General features: G+C 45.0%; 1 protein-coding gene across 5 annotated transcripts in view; it reads right to left on the minus strand.

Moving 5' to 3' along the window:
• Positions 1–26545, minus strand: part of MTA1 (metastasis associated 1) — a 3368231-nt gene that overhangs the window by 855192 nt on the left and 2486494 nt on the right. For all 5 annotated transcript variants that reach the window (XM_044074165.1, XM_044074166.1, XM_044074164.1 and 2 more), the window contains exons 13-14: positions 24852–25003; positions 904–1093 (exon numbers count right to left, since the gene is read on the minus strand). In XM_044074165.1, the coding sequence (XP_043930100.1) occupies positions 904–1093; positions 24852–25003 (342 nt within the window). The remainder of the gene's footprint in view (positions 1–903; positions 1094–24851; positions 25004–26545) is intronic.

Here is a 26545-nt window from a genome sequence, read left to right on the forward strand (position 1 = left end):
AACTCTCTCCTTTTGGGGAGGGAGAATTCCTCATTGAGTTCATGGAGCACACAGGTTGGGACACCATCCGTCCCATGGATGCTTTCACATCTGCTGAGGAGAGAGCTTTGGGGGGGGGAGGAGATTCCTAGGTTTCTCCTCCTTTCTTGGGGGGCCTTATGATGATTGGGAGGGAGCTATAGAATACTTTGTCAGAAATGTAGGGGAAGCAAATGGTTGTAACTAAGGAAATGATTCTTTTGAGATGAAACACAGGATATGAACAACCTAGACACGGTAAGGCTTTACTATGTTAAATGTTACCAACTGCCAAAAAAGTGATTACTAGAAAACGGAAACCATCTCAAACTGTAACCGAAGTACTGCATATTGTAAAGGAGACAGAAGAACTGAAGGTGTGACCTTTAGAAAAATTTAAAGAGCACATTACATCAGCATTACAGGACTTGCTAAAGTGGATCTCTACATTTCAAACAATCTATATTAAAACTGTATATGGTCAAACTGCATTAACAGCTACATTTTGAAACATTTTTTTAACAGAAAAAAGTCTTGGAATTAACACCAAAACTTGGCATGCAATCTTGGTCAGCAGTGGAAAATACAAATCATGCAATAGCTCATAGAAACATGACAATTGTGGACATAGGAAGTCTCCTCTCCTTCACACACAGCAGACTATTTGTTAGAAGCAAAGCATTTTAATCACTTACACATCAATGAAAAAGTGAACATCTGACATAATGAATTTACAACTAATTTCTGAGAGTAATATAAAAAGGCAAACTAATTAGACATTGCTTATTTAGTTAGTAGTACCCCTTTAATGATGAAATACAAATAAAGAGGGATTTACAAATTGTAATCAATGATGCAGTTTAGTCCTCATGCTGCAGTACTCACACTCTACTTTTATAGCTGCACTGTTAATAGGCATATAGGGGTGTCTTGCAGCATACCACGGACGTAGGATGTCTCGACACAAACGTCTGGCAATCTTGGTCAGTTTAGTTGTCTGAAGGTAGAATGCCTGTCGAGTCTTCACTGCAAACTTGGGACTTCCACTATGCCTCAACTGCAAACCATGAGGACTCTGGAAGACAAAATATGCCATTTACTTCTTGGTTCCAACAAAACCTTTTTACAGCACGTACCAACAAGCAGCAAGACTTAAGACACGTTTTAATATAGTCTGACTTTCTTTACATTCAAGCATATGCAAATACAGTAGGAAAGCTACAGAGAGGATTAATTTAAAAGAAAACGAGTTATTTTGATGTGTTGCCCACTTTTGTACTTTAATTTCCTTTTCCATTTTCATTTCAGAATCATTACATTCTAGGTGCTTGACGGCAAAGTAAACAACATGCTTCTTGTAAGCTCCAAATGCATTCAACAGTCTAACTTCCACTTCATTTAATATTTCTTCACCTCTTCTCCATTTGTCCCACTTCCTTCTGAATGTCCCCAGCATCACCCATTCTGGTAGTCTACCCTCAGGAGTCTGCAACCTCTTTGTGAAGAAATGCTTTCACAGATACAAATGATTAGCTCCTAGAATCTGCTGCCTGAGCTCCCCCCAACCTGTTCAAGATAGCCCCTTCACTTCTTCCTGATCTGTTCTTCTGCTAACACACAAGTTTGCCGTCTCTTCTATTCTCACGTGAGAAGGAATACAAGTCCTCTAGTTTCTGGTCACACATTCTCCCCTTCCATCCCATGTACCCTTTTGGGTGTCTCTCCTTTGGACAACTCCCAGCAGACTAATCTCTTTCTTCTTGTATGGCCACCAGAACTGAACCCAGAAATAAAGGTGTCTCCTGAGCACGACCTGGCAGAGCAGAAACACTATCCATTTGCTTCTGAGTCCGTATTTCCATTAGATACATCTAAGTATACCATTGGCTGCGGTCACTACCCACTCACTCTGTCCTTGGTAGTCAAAGTAATAAGACTACACAAGTGCAGTCTAAATGAAATTCCGAGTATCAACTCGAGATTACATAGGAAGCAAGGATAACAAGAACAGTATAACATTTCAATTTAAAAAAGATATTCAATACAAGACCCACAGAAGAATAAACCAACCAATAACAGCAAAAACGCGCAATCCACCAGACAGTCATAAAGAAGAATACTGTACATGGCAGCATGACAGAGTAGGATTGCACATGTTAAGATTGTCCTTCTTTGTTCATCTGCTTCAGACAAACAGCAGGCAATTGCACATGAATAAGAAAATATATTGCTACATCAAAGAATGAAAAAAAGATATTGCACACTTTTCAGCTGAGCTGCGAATTGTGAATGATTACTGACTTAATAATCGGTGGCTGGTATCAGAGTTTGTAAGTCTCAACACTGTTGGGTAGAATCTGTTTAAGTATCTGGTGGTCCTGCAGCAGATACTCTGATATCTCTTGCCCGAAGACAGTTGTGAAAACCAGCTGTGTGCAGGGTGATAGGAGTCATGAATTATTTTGGATGCAGATTTAATGCTTCTTGCTATGAAGAGATCCTGGATTGATGGTAAGTTGGTGCCCATGACTTTTTCAGCAACCCGCACTGCTCTCTGCAACTTCTTTCTGCTACTGTACTGTTCCCAAACCAAACTGTGAAGCTACTAGTGAGAATTACTCTCAACTGCTCCTCTGTAGAATGTTGCGAGAACATTAGGAGGGAGCTTTGCTTTTTTGAGCCTTCTGAGAAAGTGGAGAAGTTGGTGTGCTTTTTTGACCAACTGTTGTGTTCACAGTTCAAGAAAGATCCTGCGAAATGTGCACCCACAAAAACTTTGTATATTTGACCCTTTCCACCTCTTCACCATTTATCATGAGCAGTGAGTGTGTTGTTGACCTTTTCCTAAAGTCAATAATGATTTGTTTTGTTTTACTAACATTCTGTCCTTAGCACACCAGCCGATCATTGAGTAGACCTCATCTCTGTAAACTCTTTCATCCTCCCCTTTGATGAGGCCCACAAGCATAGTATCCATCTGGAAACTTAGTAATGTGATTGGTGGTGTGCTATGCAGAACACTCATGGGTGAGGACAGTGAACAGAGGGCTTAGCACACAACCCTGAGGAACACTGATGCTAAGTATTATGCAGCCTGAGGTGTTGTTGCCCGCACATGTTTTCTGCAGTCTGTTCGTTAAGAAGTCAAGGTTCCAGGTGCATATGAGCTTGCTAACTCCAAGATGTACAAGCTTGCCAATGAGCTGCACTGGAACCACTGTACTGAATGCAAAGCTGAAGTCAATAAACAGCAGCCTGACACAGTTGTTTCTTCCCTCCAGATTATCAAGTGAGAGGTGGAGTGCCATTGAAATAGCATCCGCAGTGGATCTGTTAGCCCTACAAGCAAACTGCAGAAAAGTCGAAGGTGGATGGAAGGTTTGCCGACAGATGCCTTTTAACTAACCTCTCAAACCATTTCATGACATTTGAAGTTAGAGCAACTGGTCTGTAGTCATTCAGGCAGGCTGGATTAGCTTTTTTTGGGGAAAGAGACAATATTCATCGTCTTGAAGCAAGAAGGAACCAAGAATAAGACAGGTGTTGAAAATATCAGTTAGAGCTGAGTATAGTTGGTCTGCACAAACTTTAATTACTTTGCCCAGTATTTTATCAGGATCAATAGCCTTCCTGGGGTTCACCTTCTTAAAGTGAGATCTCACTCTATTGGAGTTAAGGCTAAGCACCCCCTCCTCCTGGTCACTAGGTAGCCTTGTAGCAGCCACGCTGTTCTCTTCAAAATCTCCCAAAGGAGGAAGTCAACCTGTTCAGGAATTCAATGATGTCCAGGGGTAATAAGAAGTTATGTACCTACCATAACGTTCCATGTTAGTTGTCTTCTTCTCGCCTTCTTTCTTGCTGGATGGGTTCGGAGCCGATCCTCGGTTCCGACTCGGCCAATACTAAAGCTCGAGAGCTAATTCCACCGGCTCGAGGCTCCCCTATATCCCACAATGCTAGGTGGTAACTACTCAGATCTCGTTTGATAGCTATACCAAGCAATCCTAGTCTCCATTGAATGGAGAAGGGAAACCCACCTCAAAACAATCTGCGTAAAAAAAAAAAATATCGCAGACCACAGCAAGGATAAAAGAGGTGGAAGAAAGTGTGGGAATGACAACTTCCAGAGGAAGAACACAAACTGAATTCCTGTCGGTCTGTCCAGGCTTGGGGGAAGGAGGGTGGGACGCAAGAAAGAAGGCGAGAAGAAGACAACTAACATGGAACGTTATGGTAGGTACATAACTTCTTAATGTTAAGTTGTCAATCTCGCCTTCATTCTTGCTGGATGGGGCCGCGTCCCTAGCACCTTATCCCGGGTGGCCTATCGGAACAGACTCTTGAGAACAGTGGAACCAAAATTGGCACGGCTTCTGGAAACCATGTCCAATTTGTAATGTGAAATGAATGTATGAGGAGAAGCCCAGGTGGCTGCCGCACAAATGGAATCTATTGGCAGCCTATCCTGAAAAGCTACGGATGTAGCTAATGCCCTAGTTGAATGAGCTCTAGGTCTTGAGGGTAGTTTTTGATGTCTGATCTCATAGATGAAGGTAATTGTAGAGGTGAGCCATCTAGAGAGGGATACTTTAGTAACTGGAAGGCCCAATTTCCCTTCCGCATATGACAGAAACAATTGATTAGATTTCCTGAATTGTTTAGTCCTGTCTAAGTAATATCTAAGTTGGCGATGAACATCCAAAAAATGTAGCTATTGTTCCGATCTGTTCGAATAGTTAGGGAAAAAGACGGGGAGATCAATCGTTTGGTTTAGGTTTATTTGAGAGGAAACTTTAGGCAAAAAGGATGGATTAGTATGGAGGGATACCCTGTCTTTGTGAAACATTAAGTAAGGAGGACGACTGCACAGAGCATGGAGTTCAGATACCCTTCTCGCTGAAGTTATAGCTACCAGAAAAAGTGTCTTCCAAGAAAGCAACTTCAAAGAACATGAAGCCGGTTCGAAGGGGGGAAGAATTAAAGATGCCAGAACCAAGTTCAAGTCCCATTGAGGCGGGGGATCTTTGATTGGAGGTTTGAGAAGAAATACGCCCTTTAAAAAGGCTTTACAGAGTTTGTGAGCCATGATGCTAGACTCTGAAACACCAACATGAAAATCTGATATGGCAGCCAATTGAACTCTAATGGTAGAAGCAGAAGATCCTAAATGAAAGAGTGCTGCTAGAAAGTCTAGAATATTCTGGATAGGTGCAGTAAAGGGATCTATGTTTCTTGATGTTGCCCAAAGAGAGAAGCGTTTCCATTTGCTACTATAAATCTTCCGGGTAGAAGATTTATGAGAGGCTATCAAAATATCTCGGACCGAGCGAGATATTGTGGGAAGCATGGCTAAGGTTGGAATCGGAGAAACCACGCTGTGAGGTTCAGAGAAGGCAGAGATTGGTGCAGCTGACCTGATTGGTAGGTTATCAGATCTGGTACTGGGTCCAGATGCCAAGGCTGCTCCAAAAGGTAACGATGAAGAAAGGGAAACCACATCTGTCGAGGCCAGTAAGGGGCAATGAAGATCATTGTCACTCTCAAGGCGATGGCTTTCTGAATTAGATGAGATATCAGTGGAAAGGGGGGAAAGGCATATAGAAGCCCCCGGGGCCAATCGTGGACTAGAGCGTCTCTGGTGGGATGCGGGAAGAGAGTGAAAAAGTCGTGACACCTGCTGTTTTGGGGAGTAGCAAAAAGATCGCAGCTAGGCTGGCCCCATCTTAGGAATACTTCTTCTAGAACTGATTTCTTCAGAGACCACTCGTGGGGCATGAGAATTGCTCTGCTCAATTTGTCTGCAATAACATTGGATTTCCCGGGAATGTGCATTGCTATCAGAAAACGTTGAGAAGAGATCGCCCATTGCCAAAGTCTGAGTGCCTCTCGACACAAAGGGTATGATCTGGTTCCGCCTTGTTTGTTGATGTACCACACTACGGACATATTGTCCGTTTGAATTGCAATAGTCCCAGAGGGAAGAGAGCCGTGAAGGGCTTGCAACGCTAAAAGCACTGCTCTCATCTCTAAGACGTTTATGTGCAAGTGGCGCTCGAAAGGTTGCCACGTGCCTTGGACTGTCCTGCCCTGATAATGCCCCCCCCCCACCCGATCAGGGAGGCGTCGTTGTCAACGTGGCGACTGGAGGGGGGGGGGGAGAAGGGTCTTCCTCGGAGAAGTTGAGGTGATGTGATCCACCAAGACAGTTGATTCTTGCATGATTGGGTTATCAATATGGTATGTGACATCGGGAGCTGTTGATAGGACCATTGAGTAAACAGCATCCATTGGAGGATTCTCATGTGAAAGTGAGCTAAGGGGAGAAGGGGAATAGCTGCTGCCATGAGTCCTAACACCTTCAACACTAGTCTGGCTTTGACTTTGTTGCATTGTAGGAGAAGGGAAACTTGGTTCCGAATGTCTGACACACTCTGCTCTGTGAGTCTGGCTGAAAGATTGAGTGTGTCTAAGGTGGCGCCTATAAAGGTAACAGATTGACAAGGCGACAAGGCAGATTTTTTGAAATTTATCGAAATGCCTATAGCTTGGCAAGATTGGATGGTGAAGTCCCTGGATAGAAGTAGCTGATGTCTGGTGGTGGCGGTAAGGAGCCAGTCATCTAAATATGGAAACACCTGGAATCCTTGACGTCTCAAGTGAGCCGCGACCACTGCCATGCATTTGGTAAACAAACGGGGGGCTGTAGTGAGACCAAAGGGCAGGGCCCTGAACTGGTAGTGACTGGCTCCCAGCCTAAAGCGGAGATATCTCCTGGAGCATCTGTTCATCTTGATGTGGTAGTACGCATCCTGAAGATCTATCGAGCACATCCAATTGTCCTGACCCAAGAAGGGTAGAATGGACTGTAGCATGACCATCCGGAATTTTGTTTTCCTGACATACTTGTTTAAGTAGCTGAGATCCAGTATGGGTCTCCAGTCCCCTTTTTTTTGGTACCAAAAAGAATTTGGAGTAGATTCCGGATCCTTGCTGGTCTGCTGGGACTGATTGGATAGCTCTTTTTGATAGCAGCTTTGAAATTTCTAATGCTGCTTGTTCCCTTAGACCGGGTGGAACGTCTGGAAGGGATCTTTTGGGTTGGGATGGGATGTGAACAAAGGGAATCTTGTAACCCTCGGATATGATCGACTGTACCCATTTGTCTTGAGTAAGGGAAAGCCAGGCTTTTGGGTACAGGGATAATCTTCCCCCGACTGCCTCCGGAGGTGGACAGTCGGGCAGCCCCTCAGGGATGCTGAGAGGGTTTGTCAGAGAACATTTCTCTGCTACCCTGGTTTTGCGTACCTCCTCTGCCTCTAGGGCAGCGTCTGTTATTATTCCTCCCTCTACCTCTAGAGGGGAATCGGCCTTGTGCGTCAGATGAGACTCCCTGGGATTGTTTGCGGAACCACATCTTCCCTCCCCACTGACCTTTGGGATAGGGTCTAGAAGGGGTAGAAAAACGGACTCCTACGGCAGAGAGAGTCTTACCTTCTACCTTGCACCTGGTCAATGTATCCTTCACCTGTGGACCGAACAAGGATGATCCAAAGGAAGAATTAGTGAAGGACGCCTTGAAAGGGTCCGCAAAGTTACATAGCCGCATCCAGGCATGACGTCGTAAGGCAACACCTGTGCCTGTGGCTCTGCTCGCCCCATCTGCAGCATATGATATCAGCCGCATGTAGGAGTTAACGATGGAATTCAGGGTTGCCAACTGGGAGTTCATGGTATCTTTGAACCCCTCAGCTGTAGGATCCTTTATCAGTTCACCCATATCCTTGAGTAAGTCTCTCTGGAGACGAGTGAAGTAGCATAAGTAATTCAGCGAACGCATCGAAAAGGTCGTTGATGAGAACATCCGCTTGCCGTACCTGTCCATGGTCCTAGATTCCTTATTAGGAGGATGGACAGGAACCGAAGGATCAGCTAACTCCTTCTTAGTCACCGCAGCCACCACCATGGCATCAACAGGGACACCTTTGGATAAAAAATCTTTATCCCTAGGGGCAGTAATAAATTTAGATGGTCTCCTCGGAGTGGGTTCCACTGAATCAGGAGCCGTCCAAGCCTTCCTTGCCACCACTTCCATAAGGGGGTCAAAGGAAGGGGACACCCAGGAGGTAGAAGGGCGAGAGCCAAACGCCTCAAGATACACTGACTCATCCTCCGAAGGATTAAGGGATGGCCAGTTCCCCCTCTGTTTCAGGATCTCAAGGATGTCAGCAAAGGAGACATCCTCAGAGGGGGATTGAGGGGAACCTTCGGATTCTTCTAAGTCAGTGTCGGAGGTGATAGACTCGGGGGAGTCAATGTGCTTCCTCTTGCACTGCCTCTTCCTTGGGGGATCTCCTGCCGGGTCAGGAGAGACCTCGGAAGAGGAGGAAATTCCCAATGGGGAAACTTGAGAAGTTGGCTCTCTGCGGTCTATGACAAGGGGGTGAGTAGAAATCACCGCAGGCACTGTAGATGGGGGGGCTGAAGGAGCCGACTGTGGAGCAGAACCTGGTTCTAGCACGCTGAGCATGACCTCGAAGGTACCCCTGTCAGGCAAGGCCAGAGGCCCCTGCACCGAAGAGACAAGGACCTCCCCTGGCACCGACAGGGACGGCTCCGAAGCCGATGTTGGAGCCGAACTCACCAGCGCCGAAGCCCCGAGAGGGAGAGCGGGGTCGGACAAGGGTTCGATGCCACTCGCCCCCTCGGAGCCGACGAGGGAAGCTCGGTGCTGAGATCCCTCCAAGGAGGAGATCGGAGCAGATGACGGAGCTGAAAGGGAAGGTATCGGATCCGACACACCGACAGCCATGGCTCCGACAAGCCCTGGCTCCGAACTCAAAGGAGTCGGAGGAGGAATGTACTGGGGAATGGAAATAGCCACTGACTGGTGAGTCGGGCTATGTAACATTTGGGCCAGTGCCTCGGACTTGAGAAGTCTACTCACTACCCTTTGCAAATCATGGTCAGATAATCTGGAAGACCGTGAGGAATGAGTTTTATGGCTCCATTCAGAAAGGAGAGGGGATCCTGGCACCGAATGCATGGAGCCGATAGAGGGGGATTTGGACCTCTTCCTAGAGTGTGGCTCCGATAAGGGTATCGGAGCCGACGGAGTTTTATAAACCTCAGTTCCAGCCGGAGCAGAGGTAACTGTATGAGGCTTGGAAACATCGGCTCCAGCCGGAGCCGATGTCGAAGCCGATTTAGTTTTCCCAGCAGTCGACTCTGGAGCCGGAGCCGACTGTGTGGAAGTTTTGGAAGGCTTCTCCGACACAGACTGAGTCGGAGGGCCTTCAGGCTTTAATAAGCCCCGCAAGATTAGTTTGTTCTTGCGTTCCCGCAGGACTCTAGGGCTAAAACCATGACAAACAGCACAAGAGTCCTGCAGGTGCACAGGTCCCAGGCAATACACACAAGAAGTGTGACTGTCAGAGACATTTTCTGACAGCACGAGTCACACTTCTTGAAGCCTGAGACCTTTTCTTTTGACAATGTCACAAAAGGAGTGCCTAACACAACACACACACTCTACAGACACACCCTTTACAGAAAATTATTAATTATTAAATTAAATTATTAAGGCTAAAACAAGCCACAAACACACACACACAAGCCCTTAACAGAAAAGGGGACAAGTAATTTAGTCACTAAAGGACTGGGGAAAGGGTAGGGGCCGAAGGCCTACAAGATAAGGGTAGAAAGGGAAAAAAGGACTCGACAACAGGGGTCGATTAATCTAATTTACTTCAATAAAACTAAAAAGTAATAGTATGACAACAAAAAGGGGGATTAAGAAGTACCTAATAAGGTAAAAATCTAACTCACCTGCCTGAGCCGGTAGAAAAGCACCTCGTCAGCTATAGCGGCAAACAAGATCTGAGTAGTTACCGCCTAGCATTGTGGGATATAGGGGAGCCTCGAGCCGGTGGAATTAGCTCTCGAGCTTTAGTATTGGCCGAGTCGGAGCCGAGGATCGGCTCCGAACCCATCCAGCAAGAATGAAGGCGAGATTGACAACTTAACATCTGCTGTTTTAAGGTCCTCCACTCCCCTAGCTGATAAGTCATAATGGAGCAGTACTTTGCATTAGTATGCAATGAACCTCAATCACAGCTTTCTATCCACATGGCAAGCTTTTCCAAGTCCTTCCTTGCAACTTCCCCATATCATTCACTGCTGCCCCAATCAGCAACAAGAGTGAAGAGATCGGTCTTCTTTAATTCCTCATGCATGTCTGAAACATAACTAGTTCAAGCTGGTATAGACAGAGCCCTTAATATAATGGAGGTAAAGCTCGATTAGCGGCTTTGGTACCTGCCTGATTTGTCTGAGGGAAGACAGGTGTTTATAGGTAGTTGTTAGGCATGTGAACCAGGAGCTCACTGGAGAACCTAACCCAGTTCTTCAGTTACCACAAAGCACTGCTTGGTTAAGTGACTTCCTCAGAGTCATGCAAATGGAGAGTGAGAAAATCAAACCCTAGACAACAAACAGCACCTTGTTAACAACTCTTAGCCTTAATCCTCTGCACTAACTACCAGACTGAACCAGATGAGGCTTTGCCTACTTGCCTGTTCACCTCTCTTCAGGGAAGGGTGGTGGTGGTGAATGGGATGCTTGAGGAAGTGGCACTGCTCTCTAAGGTCTATGTTTGCATATTAAAAGAAAAATACAGCGAACGGCTACTAATTGAATGTTAAACACTGAATGTTTAATGTTCTGAAAATGCGTAACAATGAAAAATATTTCATCAAAGGGCAGATGAACAGAAATAGTTGACAAATGGGCTCTACAGAAAAATAGGCCAAGCTAAACTGCAGCAACTCACACAAATAGGAGAGAACCAGAGGGACCCCCACTGAAAAAAGGATCCTGGTTATGAGCACGGCACCAGACAAAAAATTTCTTCCATTTTGACATACAAGACTTTCTAGTTGCAGGTGTTCTTGTCCCTGTAAAACCTTAAGCTCATCCTCAGAAAATAGGTGCCTAAAAGGAATCAACACCCAATCACCCACAGTGTCAGATGAAGATTGGACAAGTGAAGATGGATGAGTGGCCCCTTGTCCTGTGTAAGGAAGTCCAACTGGTGAAGTAACTTCTAATGACTGTCCCTGGCCCGATGCATTAAGGAGGAGAAAGTACAATTTTAAACCTACCATAAATGTAGATGTCCGATAGGTATGCATCTGCAGTCATCACATATGGGTTGTCCTGCCTCAGGCAGCCCTTCGGTCGGCCGGATTCCAAAGTCTGGGTCCGGCGTCAGCTGATGTCTCCCTTTCCCCGACGACACAATGCCTGGGGTATAAAAGCGTCGACCGACGCCATCTTCCTCAGTTTTTCTTGCCCCAGATGCCAGGTGCCCTCTAGGAAGGCTAAATTTGGAGAAATGCAATAATAATCCAAACATTTGCAAAAAAAAAATAAATATATATATATATATATATATATATATATATATATATATATATATATATACATACACACACAAACAAATACACCATAATAGATCCCCCCAGCTAGCTAATAGAGGGGTAAGCACCCTAGGAATACCACAGAGGGGAAGGAGGGAGGGTAAACCTGACTGCAGATGCATACCTATCGGACATCTACATTTATGGTAGGTACAAAACTGTACTATGTCCTTCAAGGATGCATCTGCAGTCATCACACATGGGTAGAATACCATAGCCAATCTGGGGGTGGAGGTACTAGGAAAAGGATGGTGTAGCTAAGATACCCTGCAGGACAGCCGTAGCAAAGCCTGCTCTGGATCTGGAATATAAAGGTAAATTGTAATGCTTGGCAAATGCATGCACAGAGCTCCATGTGGCAGCTTCTAAAATGTCTTTTGTAGCCACCCCTCTTAAGAAGGCTGTGGAGGTGGCTGTGGCTCTCGTAGAATGAGGTCTAATGTTAGCTGGTACAGTCTTTCCATGGAATGAGTAACAAATGCGGATGCAATTTCCTATCCATTTTGAAATTGCTTTTCCTTGAGTACCAGCAGCATAAGCTACCAGCAGCTGGTCAGTTTTTCTGAAACCTTTAGTTCTGTCCAAGTAGTAGCGCAACTGTCTGTGAATGTCCAGGGTGTGCAGCAGTTTCTCCCCTTTGTTTTGTGGATTTGGGAAGAAGGTAGGCAAATGAATGGCTTGATTCAATGAAACCCTGGATACCACCTTAGGCATAAAAGTAGGATTAGTTCTTAATGAAACTCTATCCTGATGGAAAATAATAAATGGCTGAACTGCCATCAGGGCCTGCAATTCCGAAACTCTTCTTGCTGAGGTTATTGCCAGGAGGAAAGCAGTCTTCCATGAGAGGTACTGTAGATCTGCAGATGCTGCTGGTTCAAATGGAGGCAGTGTTAGTTTTTCCAACACGTAGTTAAGGTCCCAGGCAGGTAGAGGCGGTTTCCTAGGAGGTTTGATGTTTTTGATTCCTCTTAGAAACTGTCTTAGGAGAGGATGAGAAAAGACAGGAGGATCAGTATTGTACTCTGCTGAAATTGCTGAAGCATGAATCTTAATAGAAGAGTAAGACAGTCCATTGTGGAACATTTCTGCCAAGTATTCCAGGATATGTTGCATGTTCATCACTGTCGCATCTAGGCCCTTTGTGGTGTTCCAGATGAGAAATCTTTTCCACTTTGCTGAATATGCCTTCCTTGTGGAAGGGCGTGAGCTTCAGAATAATATTCTTTACTCTCTGGGATAGCTTATCCTGAGGAGGAGTCAAGGTATTCTCCACGCTGTTAGTTGCAATGTTTTCAGGTTGGAATGTAGAGTTTTGTATCTGTGCTGTGTCAGTAGAAGTGGCCATAGAGGTAGGGGCCATGGTTTTGTACGTGACATGCTCCTTAGCAGTGGGTACCAGTGTTGTCTTGGCCAGTCCGGAGCTATCAGGATCACTTTTGGCTGCTCTGCCCTGATCTTCAGTAACACCTTGGTCATTAATAGAATAGGAGGAAATGCATACACTGACAGATTTCTCCAGCTGAAAGAGAGAGCGTCCACTTTCCACGCTTGTGGGTGGTATGTCCTTGAGCAGAATTTCTTTATTTGATGATTGTGGGGGGATGCAAATAGATCTATGTCCGGGCTCCCCCAAGATTGTGTTATCTGTTGAAAAATATCCGGGTGCAGCATCCATTCGTGTGCATCCATGATATTTCTGCTTAAGCTGTCCGCCAGTGTATTGTCCTTCCCTGGCACAAACTGAGCTTGTAGCTGTATATTGAGTTTCAAGGAAAGATCCCATAGATTCATTGCCAGTCTGTACAGAGGGTAAGAATGGATACCTCCTTGCTTGTTTATGTACCACATAACTGTGGTGTTGTCTGTCCTTATTAGTAGATGGCCTTGATGCAGAAAGAGTTTGAAGGCCTCGATTGCATGTATCACTGCTAGCATTTCTTTTTGATTTATGTGCATGGGTAGCTCTTTTCGTGACCACTGTCCTTGGATACCTCTGCCCTCCATGTGTGCTCCCCAACCCAGGTCTGAGGCATCTGTTGTAATAGTTTGGGAGGTTTTTGGCTTTGTGAAGGGCAGCCCTCTGTTGGACTGGCTGGCCTGAGCCCACCACAGAAATTCCTTGTGAAGGCATGGAATGAGTGGGATTAAAGTTTCCAAACTGTGACTGTGCTGAGTCCATAAACTCCTTAGGTACCACTGTAGCTTTCTCATATGCAGCCTTGCTTGTGGAATCAAAAGAATACAGGATGCCATGTAACCCAGGGCCTGCAGGATTTTCCTTGCAGTCAGCTGAGTTTGTCTTGTCAGATTCTTGAAGTAATCTGGTAGTTGACTTTGTTTTTCTTCTGTGAGATAAGCCATTTGGGTGGTTGTATCTAGATCCGCACCCAGAAAGGTTATTCTTTGGGATGGGACTAGTCTTGATTTGTGCATGTTGACTGTATATCCCAAGGCCTGTAGAAGATTGATGGCATAATTTAAGTCCTTTATCAGAGTTTGTTGGTTGTCCGCTTGTATAAGGCAGTCGTCCAGGTATGGGTAGATTTGAATCCCCTGGAGTCTGCAGTGTGCTAGTACTGATGCCAGGCATTTCGTGAATACTCTGGGCGCAGTAGATAAGCCAAAGGGCAATGCTGAGAATTGATAATGCTCTGACCCTGCAAGAAATCTGAGGTATCTTCTGCAACTTTGTCTGATAGGGACATGCAGGTATGCCTCCTTGAGGTCTAGAGTAACCAGCCAAGACCCCTTGCCCAGCATAGGAAGGAGTTGTTGTAGAGTCAGCATTTTGAATTTTGGCATAATGAGATAAGTATTCAGTACGGACAAGTTGAGAATAGGTCTCCATTGATGCTCTTTTCTTTTTTTTACCCCATCTCTCTAATGCCCTGGACTCCTTTGCAGAGGGGAGTGGGTTCTTAGAAGTAACCGCTGCAACCCCTTTAGGGCCCTGTGAAATAGTTTCAGGGTCAGCAGAGTGGGCCTTATGAAGAAAATTATGTGTGTCCGGGCCCCTGTAATACCTATCCGGCTTAACAGGGGCCGGAGGCAGAGTGTCAGGGGTCATACTAGAGTCAGAATATACATCATCAATCACATTTAAAACAGGAGGAATAGCCAAAGGTCTATGCTGAGGTAAATGAAGAAAAGTTCTTAGTCTTTTCCTGGAATCAGAATATTCCTGGCCCTGCCATTTGAAATGCTCTCTCATAGTGTGAAGGGTCTCCCCAAAGGAAAGCTCTTCAGGAGGGGAGGCTGAGGGAATAGATTCCTCTGCATCCGAATCCTCGTAGGCCGAATAAGCCTCCTCCTGGTAGTCTGAGTGATCCGAGCCAACAGAGGCCTCCTCTGAGGAAAGGGGGTCAGGGGGATCCATCCTGGGCCTTTTGTCTAGAGGGGGTTGGGAGCCCCTGTCCGGATGAAGCTGAGAGCCCCTAATTAAGGAGATCAGGTCCTCTGCTAAGGTTAAAATCTGTGAACTAGAAGAAGGTCCCTGAGGAATAACTCTGGGAGGCATGGCTTTAGTATGTTTTGCAGCTTTAGCCCTGGTGAAGGCCTTAATAGACATGGATGCAGGAGGCCTGGCTGCACCACGTGCTGGTGTAGCTTTATCTAAAGGTATGGTGTCGGAAGATTCCAAAACACCAGTTTCGGAAGGCAATTCTGTAACTGACTCGGTAGGAGCCTCCGGGACCGAGGCTGTCGGTTGTATTATTTCAGGGTTCGAAAGTTCCAAGGACTCGGTATCAGCCGAGACTGAGACACTCGCGGTAGGCCTAGCCGCGGTTTCAGCAGAAACCGCGGCCCGCATGTGTCGGTCCTTGTCTTTCCGTTTCTTAATTAAATGTGATGTCGGGGTTTCCGACGGCATTTTGTAAGCAAAACTATCACCAAAAAACTTTTCTGCGAACTCCGACCGACGTCTAAGAGTGTGTCGGTTGAAGGAAGCGCAGGCAGAGCAGGCCGAGACGTCGTGGTCTGGGCCTAAGCAAGGAAGACAATAAGAGTGGAAATCCTTATGAGGTATTTGTTTCCCACAAGTTAAACAATTATTAACTTTTTCTGACATCGGCTGAGGCAAGAAAGAGTCCCCAACGGGGTACTTAGCTTTTGAAGTCTTCGGATAGCGAAATTACAGGAGCTGGCCGACCGGCACTTGCGAACTGCTTCTGCTTCGGGCACCACGCAGCAAGAAAGACTGAGGAAGATGGCGTCGGCTGATGCTTTTATACCCCAGCCGTTCTGACATCGGGGAAAGGGCGACATCAGCCGACGCCGGACCCAGACTTTGGAATTCGGCCGACCGAAGGGCTGCCTGAGGCAGGACAACCCATATGTGATGACTGCAGATGCATCCTTGAAGGACATCAACCAAAACTTGTCGGATTCAAGGAGAAATTAGGATCCAAAGCGGACCTTAGGGGATTTGGATACGAAAAACTTCCTAGTTTCTCTGGAGTCAAACTGCTGTCAGATCTGAAAGCTTAGGATCTGAGAAGACTGAAAATGCTTTGGAAATGGACAGCTTGGATCCAAAATCATTCCATGTCTCTGTAATAAGACTTATGTCTGTCAGATTCAAAGGCTTAAGAAATAATGCAGAAGTAACAGCAGACCTGTCGCATCCGATGAGAACTTAAGATATGAAAAGAGCCTTAGGGGACTTTGGATTCATAATTATCTGAAAATAAAAATGTCTGCTGGATCCAAAAAAACTCAGGATCCAATGGTAGCAGTCAAATCTGTCAGATCTGAGGAGGAGGATTAAAGATCTGGAGGAGATCTTAGATAAGTCGGATCCGAGGTACCCGGATACAAACTCTTTCAGACTCCCTCTCTCTTTTTTTGGTTTACAATGAAGATGAAGCCAAAGAATTTGAATGCCTAGACCTTTTGAAAGGTCATTGAATATGGAAATCCAGCAATGTTCTGAGAAAAGGTAGTTAGCAGCAAACCTTTTCAATATTAATTTATTTCTTCTTTTATTCAAGTTCTGAAGAACTGTGTGGTTGGATCTGATGAAGGTCAGAGTGGAGATAGCTTCGGATGCAGTTTTTGTTCTTTCTTTTCGGTTCTGAAAAAGCAGAGACTAGAGAAACCAAGAAACTAGTAGCAGAGACTAGAGAAGCTGAGAAACTACACCTTTTGACAGGTCTTTACATTTTGGGGGGGGGTGCTGAGCCCCAGGAATGGCTTCAGAAAAAAGACAGCAGAAAAGCCTTTAACATTAGCTTATTCTTTCCTGTCCCCAGAAACTTGCAATAAAAACTACAATCCTAAATATAAACTAAGATTGTAGCAATTGAATTAAATCTTGTATATAAAAGAAATTTCGATAGTAATAGAATACTGACACCAAAATGGAAAAATAAAGCTGTAAAATAAACTGTCACAATAATGGAGAAATATTGCTGGTAAAAGACAAAAAGGATAAAGGGAAGGATATCCGTCCTAGAAGTAAAGGAAAAAAGTAGATAAATTTGAATTCAGATTAAAATTGAAGAAATAGCAATTCGTTAAAGTTAGATAGAAAAAAATAAGAAATAACTTCTTTCACATAAAACTCATAAGCTGAAGGTGAACTTGTCTGAACTCTAAAGTGGCAAATGAGATCTGTGGAATGTTAGAGGTGGTGATTTATGGGTATGGAAGGAGCTCGAGAGTTTGTTGGTTGCCACGAGCTAGAATGGCTGAGTAGGATCTCAGTATCGGATCCAAACCCGTATGTTGAAAAAGAATGAAAACTGACAATATCAGATCACAAGTTTAAGTTCTTGTAAAGCCTTGCCCTTATCCTGAAAAGACAATAGCAGCAGCTTCACCAAACAAGTGTTTATTATCAAGAAGGGCATAAATCAACTTACTCTTAATATCATCAGGCAAACGTTGAGGCTGAAGCCAAGAATACCTCTTCATTAGTGGCCCAAAAGCAGCAGACCTAGAGGAAGCATCTGCTGCATTATAACTACACTTGATGGAATGACAAGTCACCTGGGAGGAAGTCCCTAAAAGGAAAAGAGAAGTTTTACCATCAGAGTCTAGATCAGCAGAAATAACCTGAGAATCCTAGAATGAGAGAGCCAACAAGCACCTGGAAATATGGGTCTGATAATTTACAGCCCTAAAAGCCAAGGTAGCAGAGGTGCAAACCTTCTTGGCTAGCCTTTCCATGGTCCTGCTAGCTTTATAAGAGGGCAGTAATACAGCAGAAGGAAGCAATTGAGAGGGATTGTCAGAGGCTACAGACACCACTGAGGGGTCAGCAGCAGGACACTTGTACAAAAATTTACAGTCCACAAGCACCCTATAGGATCATCACATTTCTTGGGAGCAGGGGGCTGACAGTCTGAAGCCTTAGAAGTATTGGAAAATGTATCCAATAAGGCAGCCAAAAAGTACAGTTTTGTACCTACCATAAATGTAGATGTCCAATAGGTATGCATCTGCAGTCATCACATATGGGTTGTCCTGCCTCAGGCAGCCCTTCAGTCGGCCGGATTCCAAAGTCTGGGTCCGGCGTCGGCTGATGTCGCTCTCTCCCCGACATCAGAGCGCCTGGGGTATAAAAGCGTCAGCCGACGCCATCTTCCTCAGTTTTTCTTGCCCCAGATGCCAGGTGCCCTCTAAGGAAGGCTAAATTTGGATAAATGCAATAAATTCCAAACATGCACAGAAATATATATAAATATATATATATATATATATATATATATATATATATATCAAACAAATACACCATAATAGATAACCCCAGCTAGCTATGAGAGGGATAAGTACCCAAGAATTACCACAGAGGGGAAGGAGGGAGGGAAAACCTGACTGCAGATGCATACCTATCGGACATCTACATTTATGGTAGGTACAAAACTGTACTATGTCCTTCAAGGATGCATCTGCAGTCATCACATATGGGTAGAATACCATAGCCAATCTGGGGGTGGTAGGAACTAAGTAAAAGAAGGTGCAGCTAAAATTCCCTGCAGGACTGCCGTAGCAAAGCCTGCTCTGGATCTGGAATATAAAGGTAAATTGTAATGCTTGGAAAATGTATGCACGGAGCTCCATGTAGCAGCTTCTAAAATGTCCTTGGTAGCCACCCCTCTTAAGAAGGCTGTGGAGGTGGCTGTGGCCCTGGTGGAATGAGGCCTAATGTTAGCTGGCACAGTTTTTCCATGAAAGGAGTAACAAAATCGAATGCAATTCCCTATTTTGAAATTGTCTGTTTGGAAATTGCTTTTCCTTGTGCACCCGCAGCATATGCTACAAACAGCTGGTCAGTTTTTCTGTAAGTTTTAGTTCTGTCCAAGTAGTAGCGCAACTGCCTGTGAATGTCCAGGGTATGCAGAAGTTTTTCCCCTTTGTTTTGTGGATTTGGAAAGAAGGTAGTCAGGTGAATAGCTTAATTCAATGAGACCCTGGATACCACCTTTGGCATAAATGAAGGATTGGTTCTCAATGAGACTCTGTCCTGATGAAAAATAAGAAATGGTTGTACTGCCATGAGGTAGTTATTATTGATGAATTGCTGATAGAAATATTGAAGATCAAAAACACACGAACACGGTTGAGTAAAAAGCAGAACACCTTTATCCAACACTGCCATGAGGGCCTGTAACTCAGATACTCTTCTTGCTGACGTTATGGCTAGAAGGAAGGCAGTCTTCCAAGACAGAAACTGTAATTCCGAAGATGCTGCTGGTTCAAAGGGAGGCAGTGTTAGTTTTTCCAACACGAAGTTAAGGTCCCATGTAGGCACTGGTGGTTTCCTTGGAGGATTGATGTTTTTAATTCCTCTTAGAAACTGCCTTAAGAGAGGATGAGAGAAGACAGGTGGATCAGTATTGTATTCTGCTGAAATTGCTGAAGCATGGATTTTAATGGAGGAGTAAGACAGGCCATTGTGGAGCATTTCTGCCAAGCATTCCAGGATATGTGCCATGTTCATCACTGTCGCATCTAGGCCCTTTGTGGTGCTCCAAGTGCGATATCTTTTCCATTTTGCTGAGTAAGCCTTTCTTGTGGAAGGCCGGCGAGCTTCCATGATGATATCCTTCACTCTCTTGGATAGCTTATCCTGGGAAGAAGTCAAGGTATTCTCCAGGCTGTTAGTTGCAAGGTTTTCAGGTTGGAATGCAGAGTTTTGTAATTGTGCTGTGTCAGGAGAAGTGGCCATTGAGGAAGAGGCCACGGTTTCGTGCGTGACATGCTCTTTAACAGTGGGTAACAGTGCTGTCTTGGCCAGTCCGGAGCTATCAGAATCACTTTTGGCTGCTTTGTCCTGATCTTCAGTAAGACCTTGGTCATTAATGGAAGAGGTGGAAATGCATACACTGTTAGAGTTCTCCAGCTGAAAGAGAGGGCGTCCACTTTCCATGCTTGTGGGTGGTATGTCCTTGAGCAGAATTTCTTCAGCTGATGATTGTGGTGTGAGGCAAAAAGATCTATGTCCGGCCTCCCCCATGATTGTGTTATCTGAAAGAAGATGTCTGGGTGCAGCATCCATTCGTGTGCATCCATGATATTTCTGCTTAGATTGTCCGCCAGTATATTGTCTTTTCCTGGCACAAACTGTGATTGCAGCTCTATATTGAGATTCAGGGAAAGTTCCCATAGATTCATTGCCAGTCTGCAAAGAGGGTAGGAATGGGAACCTCCTTGCTTGTTTATGCATCATATAACTGTAGTGTTGTCTGTCCTTATTAACAGGTGGCCTTGATGCAGAAAGAGTTTGAAGGCCTCGACTGCATGTATCACTGTCAGCATTTCCTTTTGGTTTATGTGCATGCGTAGCTCCTTCTGTGACCATAGTCCTTGAATACATCTGCCCTCCATGTGTGCTCCCCAACCGTGGTCTGAAGCGTCCGTTGTAATGGTTTGGCTGGCTATTGGTTTGCTGAAGGGCAGACCCCTGTTTGACTGGGTTGCTTGAGCCAACCACAGAAATTCCTTTTGGAGGCATGGAATGAGTGGGATCAAAGCTTCTAAGCTGTGACTGTGCTGAGTCCATAAACTCCTTAGGTACCACTGTAGTTTCCTCATATGCAGCCTTGCTTGTGGAATAAGAAGAATGCAAGATGCCATGTAACCTAGGGCCTGCAGGATTTTCCTTGCAGTCAGCTGAGTTTGTCTTGTCAGGTTCTTGAATTAATCCGGTAGTTGTCTTTGTTTTTCTTCTGTGAGAAAAGCCATTTGGGTGGTTGTGTCTAGATCCGCACCCAGAAAAGTTATTCTTTGGGATGGAACAAGTCTTGATTTGTGAATGTTGACTGTAAATCCCAAGGCCTGAAGTAGGTGGATGGCATAATTCAAATGCTTTACCAAAGTTTGTTGGCTGTCCGCTTGTATAAGGCAGTCGTCCAGATATGGGTATATTTGAATCCCCTGAAGTCTGCAGTGTGCAATTACTGATGCCAGGCATTTCGTGAATACTCTGGGCGCACTAGATAAGCCAAAGGGCAATGCTGAGAATTGATAATGCTCTGAACCTGCAAGAAATCTGAGGTGCCTTCTGCAACTTTGTCTGATAGGGACATGCAGGTATGCCTCCTTGAGGTCCAGAGTTACCAGCCAAGACCCCTTGCCCAGCATGGGAAGGAGTTGCTGTAGAGTCAGCATTTTGAATTTTGGCACAATGAGATAAGTATTCAGTGCGGACAAGTCGAGAATAGGCCTCCATTGTTTTTCTTTTGTTGGAACAAGGAATAGTCTGGAATAAAATCCTTGGCCTTGTTCTGAAATAGGAACTTTTTCTATAGCTTTCATTTGCATTAAGTTGGAGATTTGTTTCAAAGCCTCTGCCCTTTGATTTGGTGGCAGGTCTGGCATGCCTTTTCTGTTTGGTAATGTGTGAAAATGGAACCTGTATCCTTTGTCTATTATTTGCAGTGTCCATTTGTCTCTTGTAATACTGTGCCAATTTTCTGAGAATAAAAAAAGCTTTCTGCCCAAAGGTGCTTCTAATTGAGCCCTGGTTGGCGGAGTCAAGGTGAAGTCATTGAGTCTGTCCTTGTGCAGCAGTTGTAGGTCCTGCACTACCTCTCTTCTGGTTGGGAGACTGCCACTGACGTCCTCTGTAGGAGCCTCTAGCTTGCCCTCTACCTCTGGCACGCCTGTTCTTGCCTCTGAAATCTTTCTGTATCCGGAAAGGACCAATTCTTGGCAGGCCAATTTCTGCTGAATCTTGGCGGTTGGACTTGTAGAAAATCTTTGACTGTTTGTACAGATTTTGCCTTTTCCTCAACTTTCTTTAAGACCTCCTGAGCAGTGGAGCCAAATAACTTTTGCTTTTCCAGTGGAGCATCCAGAAGCTTAGCTTTAACATGGTCTGGCAGAGATTGTTCCTTCAGCCAAGCATGCCTACGTATGACTGCACCAGTCATAGCTGACCTACATGAAGCTTCCAATGCATCATAACCACACTGCAAGAAATGGTTGCTAACCTGCTGGGAGTTATGTACCAGATCCTGAAGTGATTTGCGATCTAGGGGTTCAGGTGAAGACAGTTTCTTATGCAATTCATCTAACAAATACTCTTGGTACTGTATCATATGAAATTGACAATTTAATGCCCTCATAGAAAGAGTAGCTGAAGTATACACTTTTTTACCCCATCTCTCTAAAGCCCTGGACTCCCTTTCAGAGGGGAGTGGATTTTTAGCAGTGGCAGCTGCATCCCCTTTAGGGCCCTGGGAAATAGTTTCTGGATCAGCAGAGTGGGCTTTGTAAAGAAAGTGATGTGAGTCCGGGACCCTATAGTACCTATCGGGTTTGACAGGGGCCGGAGGAACAGTGTCAGGGGTTATGCTGGACTCAGAGTACACATCATCAATGACATTCAAAACAGGAGGAATAGCCAAAGGTCTATGCTGAGGTAAATGCAGAAAAGTTCTTAATCTCTTCCTGGGCCATCAGAGGCCTCCTCTGAGGAGTGGGGATCAGGGGGCTCAACCCTGGGCCTTTTGTCTGGAGGAGGTTGAGAGCCCCTGTCCGGATGGGGCTGAGAGCCCCTAATTAAGGAGATTAGGTCCTCTGCTAAACTTAGAATCTGAGAACCTGTAGAGGGTCCCTGAGGAATAACCCTGGGAGGCATAGTTTTTGTGTGTTTAGCAGCTTTAGCCCTGGTGAATGCCTTTATGGATATGGATGCAAGAGGCCTGGCTGCACCATGTGCTGGTGTAGTTTTGTCTAGAGGAATGGTGTCAGAAGTTTCCAAAACACCAGTGTCTGAAGGAAATTCAATAACCAACTCAGCAGGGGCCTCCGGGGCCGAGGTTGTCGGTTGAGTGGTTTCGGTGGATGGAAGTACCAAGGACTCGGTTTCAGCCGAGACCGAGACACTCGTGGTAGGTGTGGCCGTGGTTTTAGCCGAAACCGCGGCCCGTGTGTGTCGGTCCTTGTCCTTCCGTTTCTTAATTAAATGGGAAGTCGGAGACTCCAACGGCATATTGTAAGCAAAACAAGCCCCAAAAAATTCCTCTGCAAACTCCGCCCGACATCTAAGAGTGCGTCGGTTGAAGGAAGCACAGGCTGAACAGGCCGAGACGTCGTGGTCTGGGCCTAGGCAGGGGAGGCAGTAAGAGTGGAAATCCTTATGAGGTATTTGTTTCCCACAAGTTAAGCAATTATTAATTTTATCTGACATCGGCTGAGGCAAGAAAGAGTCCCCAACGGGGTACTTAGCTTTTGAAGTCTTTGGTAGCTGAATTACAGGAGCTGGCCGACCGGCACTTGCGAACTGCTTCGGGCACCACACGGCAAGAAAGACTGAGGAAGATGGCGTCGGCTGACACTTTTATACCCCAGGCGCTCTGATGTCAGGGAGAGAGCGACATCAGCCGACGCCGGACCCAGACTTTGGAATCCGGCCAACCGAAGGGCTGCCTGAGGCAGGACAACCCATATGTGATGACTGCAGATGCATCCTTGAAGGACATCAGGAGGAACAGAAGAAGGTTTAAGTCAATCTGCAGCAACTCACAGTATGTTGTATGTACCTCAGAGACCTGAACACAATCCCGTTTAAAGAACTGCATCATCCTGGAGATCGTCTCTCCCAAAGAAATCTCTTCAAAGAGTATCAGGACTGGTAGATTCCTTTTCCTCTAACCCACTGTCCAAAGAAGAAGGAATCTGAGAAGAGTAAGCAAGGGATTCCTCATCCGAATACAGCTTCTCCTCAGAAGGATCCTGTTCCCTGGGTCTTTTAAGCATAGTAGAGGACCAAGGGGGGTGTTGGAACAGAAACTCCCTGAGGAGATTTCAATGCCATCAAAGCACTAAACAAACCTTGAGTGAAGGCCTGCCACTCGCTCTGTGGATCCTTAAGAGCAGGAGAAATATATTTAGTCATATGCCTTTTCTTCAATGAGACATCTGCCTTATAAAATCGGGAAGGCTCTGACCCAGGATGGCATTCAATAATGGCTGTGGGGACTTCCCTGAATAATATCAGAGGACCACCTCTAGGCCTCTAGGAAATGATCATCTATGGTTCCCCCCTGAGCGCCCAAAATGGATGTCTGCAAAGCCTCCTTGGACATGCTTTAAGTCAGATCCCCGCTGTTCTCTAACCCAGGAGCAGCAGACGAATCCAACGACAAAGCTGAACGAACCTCCAGGCATTCAACTCACCTCAGGAGAGATGTCCAGCAGAGGCTGAACAGCAAAAGATTGTTGCCTAGGCGTCTTGGCCTTCTTCACTGAAGCTGTCCCCATGGAGTAGGAAGCAGCCTCCAACTGTGTCTTTCGCAAAAAGCTTCAGATGCTGATTTTCAAGATAAAGTGCCAAAGAAGATAAGCCTTCTCTGAAGGGTTTGGGGTATAAAAGCCTGACAAATGGAACAGGATTGTATGGTCATGAGAGACACCTAAGCAAAAAAGATACTGGTCGTGGTGGTCTTTATAGGGAATCTGTCTGCCACACCAGCATTTACCCTTCTTGGATTACATCAAGCCCCACAAGCAACAGTAAAAACAATAAGTTAAAAAAAAAAACAGTGGGGCACTTACCTATAATGGCTTGGTGAACCAGCAAAGGAACCAGTATTCAGATCAGTGATCAAGTGATGGCGTTTGGACTGGCGTCAAAGAACTTCTGAGGATGGCATGTCCAGAGGCCACCTTTATGCCCTACGCTATGCAAGGAGCATGTGATGTACAGCACACCTTAAGGCAACTTAAAGGCTTTGCTACACTGGCTGGACATTTGGCTGCCCTTGGCATGGGCTCCCTAATGTAAAGAACACTACAACAGTGACATGGAAAGACATTCACAAAATACATGAAAAGAAACATACGTAAGCCTACATTAATCCTACTAAACATCAGCAAAAATGTAAGAAAATGCACAGTTACCATACTATTACGATTAGGGCCAGGTCGTTCCCCATCAAGACGTGTTGGCATTTTCAGTCCACCATATTTCTTCCAGTATGTCCAGCAGGATGCACATAACCGACACAACATATTAGGTGGACCCCAAGAATACCACTGATATGACTGTGTGGCTAAGATGTAAATGGATAAACATTTATTTCAAAGGTCATGAACAAAGAATTATACAATTATATAACACTATTTCAACAACATCAAATTCTGAAACAAAAAAAATATAACATCAAATTCTAACACAGATGTACCATCTTTCCCTGACTTTCAACAATATGCCTCAGGTGTATTGACAAAGGAGTCGCTTCCAGATAGCTCACAGGCTTGTTAGTCAAATTTTCATTGCACAGAGACTTCCTGAATATTCATAGGAGGTTACAGAGGTCCAAAGAAAAAGACAGAGGTCCAGGGAAGTAAATATTGTGGAAGAAATAGCCAGGTGAATTGTTATGGCTAGGCTTGTATAGGCCCTAGGGCTGATAGCCTAGTACCAACCTATGAACCTTGGAACCTATTGGCCCTAGGGGCTTTATAAACCTAGCCATGTTATATCCTTGTTCCATTTTGTTCCTTTTTAAAGCCATGCTGTCAACCACTGCCAAGCAGAGATCCTGCTGATCCAACTTGACCCGATTCTTTGATTGGCTCATCACACTGGTGAAGACGGGGAATCCTGTAGTACTCTCCCAATTTCAGCAAGGTCTTCAGCATCACAACTCAACAGGACAAATGCAGACAAAAGTCTCTGAATGGTGAGGGACTAAAATGGAAAAACAGCTCAAAGAGTGGCATCATATATGCGTCTGGAAGGCTGGCTGTTGGAACAAATATCAGAAAGCAGGAGTGCTGCATACTTCTCTGTTAACACATTTGTGCCATCGAAAATGGTATGCCAATGACGTCAAAACTGATGCGCAGTGGCCATTAATGAAGTGGTCAATCTCCAGAAATATATGTGGCGGCTTGCAGTACAGCGCAAGTAGTCAGATAGAAGATGAATTTTAATGTGAAACAATGTTATGAACTTTGGTGGGTGAGACGATTTCACTGAACATACACATGCTTAGTGGGGTAAAGTGAAGCAGAACAGAGATGAAAACAATATGAGGTTATAACCACCCTTAAACAGAATCAAGCTATGCAGCAGAAAAAGGCACTTTCCAGATAAGTGAATGTTGGGTTGTGGGAGTGGGGTACAATTTGGCAGTGCACTCCAGAGGGCTAAAGTCATTTTTCAGTTAAGGGAAGTACTGATAACACAACAAAAAGTAAAAATGGGAAACAGACATGCACCTTATATATAGGACCTGACAATTCAACAAGTATGCAAACTACAAATGTACAGCTATCAAGTTCTAATACAACTTTCTTAGCTGTTTTAAATGACTATTCAACAAGGAGGAAAGTATGGTTGTTCTGGGAACTTACCATAATTGCAGCTGTTAAGACAGTATGCACCAGTTTTACAAACTCTCAGGATTCCTACCTGCAGGGAGCCCAAAGGCAAGCCCAACCTGTAAAGCTCCTCTACCTTTCCGATCTAGGCCCAGTGGATTTCCCTCCTATAATGACACCAGTAAGTTGTGGTATATTCAGACATCAGCTGGCACCACTTTCAGATCTCACTTGGCCCAGTAGGTGCAGATTTCCTCTCTAGAGCC

The sequence above is a fragment of the Protopterus annectens genome, chromosome 6.part0 (genome assembly GCF_019279795.1).
Source record: "Protopterus annectens isolate FY-2018-M chromosome 6.part0, PAN1.0, whole genome shotgun sequence".
Taxonomy (NCBI): Eukaryota; Metazoa; Chordata; order Ceratodontiformes; family Protopteridae; genus Protopterus; species Protopterus annectens.